The sequence below is a fragment of the Cimex lectularius genome, unplaced genomic scaffold (assembly GCF_000648675.2).
Source record: "Cimex lectularius strain Harlan isolate CLEC.00 unplaced genomic scaffold, Clec_2.1 scaffold73, whole genome shotgun sequence".
Lineage (NCBI taxonomy): Eukaryota > Metazoa > Arthropoda > Insecta > Hemiptera > Cimicidae > Cimex > Cimex lectularius.
In genome coordinates, this window is record NW_019392632.1 from 1,254,476 (window position 1) to 1,264,218 (window position 9,743).

The following is a 9,743-nucleotide window of genomic DNA, read 5'->3' on the forward strand; positions in this document are numbered from 1 at the left end:
CTAGATTATAAAAAGGATTATTACTAGATTAAATTTATTCTTTCTCACTAATATCTTCCGTCCGCACCTTTCCAAGATGCAGCAAAGTTTCAGAGTTGTTGACACCATTTCCTACTCTCAAAAATGCGAAGAGTATGGTTGGCATGGGTATGGCACCTAGGCATCTTTTATACACCTAAACGCTTTCTATTCACCATACTGACCTCTTCTTCAGAAAGAGATGCAGCATACAAATATCAGACTTCAAGGGAGCAATCTTGGTCCCATCCTATATGACTTTCCTACACGTTCCAACACCATAATTACCAGCTATGTGGATGGCACCGCTATTTTGTTCTCTAACCCGAATTCTATGTCCTCCAATGTCCAAGAACACCTTGCGCTTACCAAAAACTGATGCAAAAGATGGAGGATAAGTCTGAAAGAGAAAAACGTACAATGTAATGATTATAAAAGCAGTCTTGCCTTTCTACATAAACAACATGGAGCTATCAACTTCCAATCAAGACATTTACTTAAGATTATACCTAGACAGCAGAATGATATAGTGTTACTTACCTCTCAGGATTTAACAAAGAACTTGATGATACATGGACACGAAGATTTTAAGGACACGACATTTTTTTACATATTTACTACGACCACTCTGGACATACGGAGTGTGTCTGTGGAGTTCCACAAAGCTATCCAGTGTATCCAATCCTTTCAATTAAAAGTCCTTAGACAAATTGTCAAAGCTTGCTACGATTCCAACCTAACCATCCATAAATGACTCAACCTGTTTGTCAATTAAACTGATTCGATACCGCTTCCAGAAGTTCCCCACAAAGCTTTCGATTCATCCTAACCCTACTGCCTAAGCCTTATCTACACATTCTTATCCTGGAACCTTTTCGCCACTTAATCCTAATCTATGATAGCGTTGGCTCATTTCTCTTAACCTGTATGAAGGTTGCACTCGAATAAAGTTATTTGTTAAAACAGTAATAAACAAATCGTATAATAAAAACGATTTTTATTATACTCAATGAAAAATTAAAAGAAAAAATATTATAAACTTAACAGAAAAAATGACTAGATGGTTAAGATTGTTTGGTTTTTAGTGTTGTTGATCCCTCACTGGCGATTTTCCGTAATTGTGGTCCATCCTCCAGGTATTCGACGACCTAAAATTTGTACAATCAATTCAAAATCAATTTTGTTTTCACATCCCTTACATTCCCGATTGGTTCGTTTTGAGAACACTCCTGGGGTTGATCTGCACGGGGGAGGGGCTACCGATATATTCGACGACTACCTTTTTGTTACGTAGTGCCTCCTGAAATTTCCAAAAATTGCGTTTGAACAGGCGGAAATGGGGTTGATTTCCGGAAGCGAGTCTGGACCACGTCTGATTTTTCAATTACCTGAATTTCCGACCGGCACTGGGATTGGCGTTCGAAAACGGCGACGAACGCGCCAAAGATGCAGCTTCCGAACTCTTCGGGGTTCCCGTCTGAAATTTATATCGCAAAATTAAAATGGATGCTTACATTCCAACAAAGTGGTATATAACAAATACCGATTTTTTTAATAAATTTCTTTAAGGATTCTTCTAGCCTTAAAACTTGGCTGTGGTAGAACAGTCGGCTCCCTGAAATAAATTTTAAAAAATAAATAAATAAAAAAGATAAAATGTAAAACTGAAATAAAAACTATTTACTTTGTGTGATTTTTGGTGTATTGGAATTGTCAGTGACAGGGGAAAGTGAGGGAGGGTTGAATGAAAAATGGAACTTCTCCGTTTTCAACTGTACACTGGATTTCTCCAGGTCCTTTTGGATGATGTCTGCAAGGCAGTCGATGATTAACTCCTCGGGCACCAGTGGCCTGAAAAATGTGGTTAACCTATATTTTAAACAGTATTGGAACAATTACATTCATATTAATCATATTAATGTATGTTTAGCTGTCATAATTATTTCAATTAATTATTCATTTTATCTAAAGTCTTCGTTGAGTTGAAAAAGTTAGTGTCACGAGCAGAATTCGAACCCACGACCTTCGGGTTCGGTTAGAGCAGCGGCGTATCGAGCCGAAGGTCGTGGGTTCGAATCCCGCTCTTGACACTAACTTTTTCATCTCAACCAAGACCTTACATAAAAACAATTATAAATTGATACAATCATATTTTTTGTATCTCCCACTGTTTCTTATTTAGATAAACGATCAAGGAAAACCAAGTGTTCCGTGACGTAAAAATCTTTTATTTATGATTATTTGGAGATCGTGAGATGCGGTCTGGTGTAACGTAGGTTTAGAAAAATATTTTTTTTATCATGCCAACTTTTCAATTTGTATTGAGCTCTGAAGATGGCCTCAATAAAGATCGAAACGTTGGCACGAAAACGAACATGTTTTTCTAAACCTACGACACACCAGTCCGCATCTCACGATCTCCAAATATCATTCATTAACGGTCACTGAATACCACACTCTCTTTTATTTTATTTTATCACTAGATGTTTCGGGCTCATCAGTCAATCATCAACCGACCTTGCAAATCAATACAGTAAAAGTCAGCAGCTAATTTAATCGCTCTATATACTTAACTTTATTTGTGTATAAGTGTAACCACTTGTATCCAAATCGATAAATTATTCATAATCCAATCAACTTTGGCAAAAACCAGTTGGTTCAGAATAAATAAACGATTTTTACGCTTCGAGAAACTTGTCATGCTAATGGTCGTCTTTAGGACAAAGACTCATGACTACTTAACAAAAATAATACTGGTAAGTATCAATGGACCACATAAATCGATTTCTCGAAATGCGGCTTGCATAATTAATAAGTGGCCGAGGTCCAATACCGACCTGTCAAGTATGAAATAATTCCATCCCCTGAAATGGTTCCTATTTCAAAATTTTGCTTGGCAAAACCCGATTTAATCGAGCAAAATATGATATCTTCACGAACTTTAAATTACAAAGGCAACATTTTTCAACAGTGGATTCTTTTTGGAGCCATGGATTATGCCATGGTTTAAAAATAACAGTCCCCTCCACCCCCGAGTTTAAAAAGTCAACGAAGCTCGAAAAAATTTTAGGTCCTTAATTCGATCAAAGATCTTTGTATCGTTAATTTTTACTATGAGAGCCATGTACAACACAAAGCAGTCAGCGATGAAAAATTGTCCGTCTGTTTGGAGCTTGGATAATTTTATTCTGTCAAACAGGCCAGCCAACCGGGATTCCCAAGAAAAAACATTGTTCAAAAACTCTGAAAAGTCAGAACGATTCCGTTTGAAAGAAATTCACTGCTTGAACCACCAGTGTATATATATATATATATATATATATATATTCTCTCAGTGATTTTTGGTCCGGCAACGATTTTTGGTCTGTATTTTCAAATAGTATTTTACTTGAAGCTAGAGGTTATATAAAATTTTCGTTTCTAAAGCTGAAATTTAGTTGGAAATGATTTCACATAATTGCTATATAACAGTATAAAATATATGTTAGGCAGATTCTCTTACTCATAGAGACAGAAAGGCAGGATTTTTGCTTTTCTGCTTCGACATTCCCGACATATTTGTTCTATATATGATTACATTAATTTGTATATAAGAGTATAAAACATGTATTAGGTCATATTATGTTTTTACTGTTGACTAAGAAAGGCAAGATTTAGCCCTGCCCTGCTTCGAGATACTCTGAGATCCAGTCTCCATGTCCTAGTAAAAGTATTTGCACTGTATATGATTCCATATTATTACAATTAATAGCATAAAAATATATATAGACAGTATATATATTTTATACCCCTGACAATCACTAAGGCAAATTCTTCTCTTACTCAAAGAATAAGAAAGGCAGGATTTAAGCTTAACCTGCAACGAGATACTCTGAGATGTCTCCCAGCCCTAGGAGGTTAGTAATTAAAATTAATTCGTACTGTATATGATGCCATATAATTACTATTTAATAATATAAAATGTATATAGGCGAATTGTTATCCTTACTCATAGAGTATGAAAGGCAGTATTTATGCGTTTCCTGCTTCGAGATTCCCTGAGATAGTATCTCACAGCCCTAGGATGTCAGCAATTAGAAGTATTTGTACTATATATGATTCTACATAATTACTACTTAACAGCGGGCATCTTACTCAGAGAATATGAAACTGTTTCGAGATTCTCTGAGATCTTAATGTCTCCTTGCCCTAGGAGGTCGTATGTAGAAGCATTTGTACTATATATGGCGATAACGCAAGAATAACTGAAATTAACCCTTTTTTTAGTTTCATACCTGGTATAACATAGAATTTTTTAATAATTTGGAGTAACTTAAGGGCCGTGTTTTTCCCAGGCGAAATGAGTGTCGAATCAGTTGAGCTTTTTTACATTCCAAAAGCTTGCACTGAAAAATCAAACCTCATACATTGAGGAATATATTCCGAAACACTGCAGGAATACTCAACATGGGCCGTACCCTGGCAGATTCTTAGTCGGAAGTAGATAGGTAATTCCAGTTGTTTTTTTTTTGTTGGTTTTTTTTTTGGGGGGGGGGGGATTGTGACAAAAAACTTTTTCTGCAGCCTTTACGTTAGATCTATATGCTGCGTCCTACTCCTCATTTTGTCAAGAAGAGCAAAATGTTCTTAACTTTTGATTTTAGAACTTTAACGTACGTTAGTCCAAAGGACTCCGATGCCTTTTGTAGTTCCTCGTCAGCATCTTCATTGCCTGTGATACCTATAAGAATCAAAATAGGCTTTTCCGCCGTATTGAAGGATTACACAAATTTTTCCTTATTTGGTCGATTAAACTTTCATGATTGTGTTGATTTGCAATGAAATTTGGCTGTCGGTTTTAAATATAATTTCTTAATAAACCCTTCGTGCTTTCCTTTCTCTCAACTATCTTCGCCTTCCTTTCCTTACCTGAATAACTTATAAATATCTTAGCTTCTTTCATAGCTGATGCTTTTGTCAATGCCTGAATTCTTTCTCCAATCATTTTTCCACTTCCAACTTGCTGCTCCTTTTTTCTAGTTGGTCAGCCTTTTCATTTCCTTCTATACCTCAACCCAGCTTAAAATTACCTTGTGTTTTCCTAGGGCCATTAGGCAACTTAGGCATTTCCCTATGACTTTGGCTAAAAACATGTGTTTATCGCCTCCTTTGATATTCTTCTTTATTAATTAATTTGCACAGTGTTGGATTACAAGGGCCTAATCTTGGAAGATTGTTGGGTACAGTCCAAGGGGTTTTGCTATGGTGTAATTCGGTTCTTTTAACACTAAACCTACTAGGACCACTTTCTGAAACTTTGAGAATAACCTTGCTTCCAAAGATCTCTGTTATCTATTCCACTTTGAAGGGGACCTACCGTTATACTCATCTCATTCATTCTCTCAAAAATTTTCTGACGAATTCGCCTTAGATCTGATTTTTCCCCTAATTATTAAATAAAAATATAAACTCTTTCCGGCCTCTGCCGGTGTTCCTATCCTATAGTGCGGGCTCTCCTATTCCATCCTACTTTGCCCACACCTCAGGTCCAAATTTTGTGATGACCTTCTTAGATCCGATTTCCTTGTATCTCCGGAATCTGTTGATGTGTCTGATATCATTCGATCATTTTAACCCTACCTGGTCGATCGTACTCATCAATACTTTTTAGTTGTCCTGTCCGCCCTTCCCTCGAGGCCTTATAAAAATGTTTTCCGATTCTATTTTTATTGACGATTGCGCATGCAGCTTCCAGCGTTATAGACCGATATCCTTTTATCATCTTCAGAGATATTAGTAGGCGTTTCGCTAATTTTATTTGGCTGCACCTCTTGTCAGATTGGAGAAGCATATACCACTTCAGGTATTTCGGCTTTTTCACATATTGCTCTCAGTATTTATTGACCAATACCCCAGTAGACCTTTCATTCCTGGAAAGAATATTTATCACTTTCATTGACTGATCAGTAATGTGTTCAATCTTAACTTTACATTGAAAGTTAAGCCGAGGTATTTCATTGCGCGAATTTCTTCTTCCCATGCCTTATATTGAGATCTTTTTTGTTTGCCTTTCCATTTGAAATTCGAGCTTTCTAAATAAATCGTTTGGAAAGCTTGATTGGCTACACCCAAGTAAGTTTTCCATTGAGCTACCAATGTGTAGTCATCAGCAAAGCAGAGCTACAATATGCCCCAGATCCTTTGTCCACAACATGAGCCCTGTGGAAATTCTTTCAAAGTACTTGGCTCGTAACTGCTGCTCTTCCTGAAAAATAATTTCTCGCTATTCAAATAAATTTCTAGCAGTGCAGCATTGAAAGTTCTATGACGTTCAATGAAATGAACCTCTTTGATTCAAGCCCAGATTTAAAAAAAATTTACTGCCGATGGTTCCATTTTTCTAAGTGAGCATTGCATTATTCGTGGAATTTAATAATGGTTGTAGTAATTTAAACACGAGGGCAATAACTTTTACCAATTTTTTGCCTTTTTTTATTTACCAATTTAATTTAATTTTCACTAAGAAAATTTTCAATTTTTTTATATTTACACTAGATTTTGTTAATATTATAGTTATTCAGATGTCGTGAGATGCGGTCGGGTGTGATGTAGGTTTCAGAAAAACATTTTCTTTATCGTGCCAACGTTTCGATTTTTTATTGAGATAATTTCAGGGCTCAAAGCGTTTGTCTTTTGTGTAATTGTGCCATCCTTGCGTGTCGTGATGAGAGTGCCAGTGAGATTTTGTGAGATTTAAAATCTTACTGGCACTCTCAACACGACACGCAAGGATGGCACAATTACACAGAAGACAAACACTTTGAGCCCTGAAGATGATCTCAATAAAAGATCGAAACGTTGGCATGATAAAGAAAATGTTTTTCTGAAACGTACATCACACCCGACCGCATCTCACGACATCTGAATAACTATCGATTAACGGTCACTAATCTCTACACGTTAAAATTATAACTAAATCATCTTGATTATAATAGACAATCTATGTCGTCCAATTTCTTTGTACATATAAGAAAATTCTTTGTATAAGCTTCGGACATTTGATCTATGAAATGTTATCTAGTTCTGTCATTAGTTCCATGTAATTTTTGAATAACACACTTGGCCGAGGATAAGAGGAAACGAATGACAAAACACATTTTATCAAAACAGTAATAATCAACGATAATTGTCATTTTGATTAATCTAAAAAGACACGTATCTAAGTATCTTGACTCCTGAAAAAGGGAAAGTGCATGCTAGTAAATGTTAATTTTTAGCTGAAAATTTATCTTCGGGTCTTAATCCATACACAAAAAATAAAATTAATCTTTTAATAACAGTTGTTATAAAAGTGATATTTAAACATATGCTTTGGTCATGAGTCAAAATACGATGAAATTTCTAAACTCTTAAAACCGATGAAACCTTGCCATTAATTCCATGTAATTATGGACTGTCAAACGTGGCAGTTGAATGCAAGGATTGGAGAAACACTTTTTATCGAAGGATCAATGATGAGTGGTAATTTGTGGTCTTATATTCCCAGCAAGGGTTTTGACTACTGTTTCGGGGTTTGGTGAACATATTTCGAAGCAAAAATAGGCTGTTTTTTATTTATTTAGCTTTTTTGTTCAAGAGTGCAATTTTGATCTAGGGAAAAAACCAACAGGCTAGTGTTTTGTTTAGGGCAAGGCTTTGGGCTAGTAAAAAAGCCGGTCGGTCGCCGCCTCTAGACCTAACGCGCTTTATAAATCTTTAAAATAACTCTCAAAATACCTGGCTTTTAGCAAGTTGATACGCCTCTGCATGTCGCAAACCCTTTTCAAATATTTGCCTTTTTTGGTCTCTCGCCTCGAGAGGGCCTGAAGCCCGGCGACCATTTCCGACAGTTTTTTCGAGTCGAAAGTAGTCACGAAACAGTCCATGGCGGCTTGAAGGATCGGGAGGAAATTCGATTTAAACCGGTACAAAACGGCCAAATTTGGCCCACTGACGGTGAACAGAAGGGAAATGAGCCATTATAAATATTCTATTAGAATTAAATAGGCTTAAGAAAACTTATTTTCAATCTGGCGATCGAGATGGCAGTCGCCTTTTCAAAAGACAAAACGAATACATTTCCATTACAACAAGTCTTATGCTATACTAACTTACTATATCATCTTACTATATTTTAACTCTTTCCAGGATTTTTATTTTATTTTGGTCAGGGGAAAGTCGTTGGACGCTACCCCTAACAGCTCGCACCTGGCTTAAAAGCCTTCTGACGAGAAATCCTACCGGTGATGAGTTAATCAGCCATAAACAGACATCATCTGTGGGCACTTCCTCTCTCCAAATTGTGGATCGTAACGTGGATCCCCCTCTACAGAAAATATCAATTGAATACGACGCATCCTCGTCAGGGTGCACATCCTCCTCAAAGGACCGGAGAGTTTATTCCCTTGATTGTACAATCAATTAAGCCGTCTTATTATGATGGGGGCATTTAAAATTTTCATTGCCATTTCATGTTCTGACTTATGTACAAGTGATAATTCCATCCGAAAATTCCTTTGTCTTCACTCCCTCATCGTTATTCTTCCCATCATTCAATCAAAACTGAAAAAGGACAGACCTGTTACTTTACAAAACCAAAAACGACTGCACATAAAGTGTAAATGACAGAAATGTCTTCTAACGCGCAGTACTCAATTAACGAAAAAAATTCGCAACAATACATTAATTTTATTGTTATAAATTTTCATTCATTAGTCAGATCACCTGATTTTTACCCCCAATGGAATTCGTTTTAAATTGGTTTTATTATGAAGGAATTTTATTGCATGAAATTTTTCATTTACAGTATTTATTTACATAGTTGTGTTCAGTGGCTCCAGGGCCGTTATTGCACCTTTTTCACGTACTCTGTAAGAAGCATTTTATCTTAAATTATGCATTAAACATAAAATAGTTTAGGAAAAAAATATATTTAAAAAAACCCAGGCATTACCCAAAACAATAAAGGTATTAAATTCAACATTACCTGCAAGTACATGAGGTCAAGAAATAAATAAGACAATAAGAATATTCAAGTACATACTACACGCAACAAATCAAACTAATAATCAGAAATTTTAAAAAGATTTTTAATCTGTACAAATGAGCTATTTATGAATTGATTATAAAAATTTACAATTGCTCTATAGATGTGGGTTGTTAAGCTGGTTATGTTTAGGGTTACACTCTTGAAGTCTATCAGTGTTCAATATGGAATCCCTCCAATAATTCTTAGAGCAGAATTTTGGACTACCTGAATCTTACCAAAATTGGATTTAGACATATTTCCCCAAATGAGAGCACCGCAAGTTACATAATGGACGTATGTATAGTTCATAAATACGTTTTTTCTTTTTTCTTTTTACTGTCCATTCATGAGCTTATTAAAGACCGGGTAAAAGCTTCTTAAGATGGTCCATGGCAAAACATCACAAATGTGAGACTACTTTATCAACCACTTAGATTTTAATAAATTATAAAAATCCGAAACAATATTACACACAAAAATAAATTAAATTACAAATTAAAATCAATAATCATAAATTAAAAATAAACAAATCCAATTCTATTCAATTCCAACATTCCGACTTGACAACATAGAACGATCCATTCTGTAAAATAATTAAATACCTAACATCGTTAAATACTTGTTTACATAGTACAATTGTGTCACATCGCTATATAGTCAAACACAATTTTTTTTTTAA

General features: G+C 35.5%; 1 protein-coding gene across 2 annotated transcripts; it reads right to left on the reverse strand.

The window, feature by feature from the left end:
• Window positions 1-1,015: 1,015 nt before the first annotated feature.
• LOC106662710 lies at window positions 1,016-8,035 on the reverse strand. 2 transcript variants are annotated; one of them, XM_014386949.2, is made up of 6 exons: window positions 7,774-8,035; window positions 1,703-1,869; window positions 1,562-1,633; window positions 1,407-1,495; window positions 1,218-1,318; window positions 1,016-1,148 (listed from the first exon to the last, which is right to left on the reverse strand). In XM_014386949.2, the coding sequence occupies exons 1-6, from the start codon at window positions 7,920-7,922 to the stop codon at window positions 1,100-1,102; spliced, it is 627 nt and encodes a 208-aa protein (XP_014242435.1). In that variant the 5' UTR covers window positions 7,923-8,035; the 3' UTR covers window positions 1,016-1,099. The 2 variants fall into 2 exon arrangements, with proteins under 2 accessions (XP_014242435.1, XP_014242434.1); XM_014386948.2 differs by having other exon boundaries at window positions 1,016-1,166.
• Window positions 8,036-9,743: the final 1,708 nt, after the last annotated feature.

Excerpts from the sequence above, each read along its gene's own strand:
- LOC106662710 (XM_014386948.2), bottom strand. The coding sequence starts at position 7,922 with ATGGACTGTTTCGTGACTACTTTCGACTCGAAAAAACTGTCGGAAATG. Across the intron at positions 1,319-1,406 it reads AGTGCCGGTCGGAAATTCAG|GAGGCACTACGTAACAAAAA; the intron begins GTAATTGAAAAA and ends TGGAAATTTCAG. Across the intron at positions 1,167-1,217 it reads AAAACGAACCAATCGGGAAT|GTCGTCGAATACCTGGAGGA; the intron begins GTAAGGGATGTG and ends TACAAATTTTAG.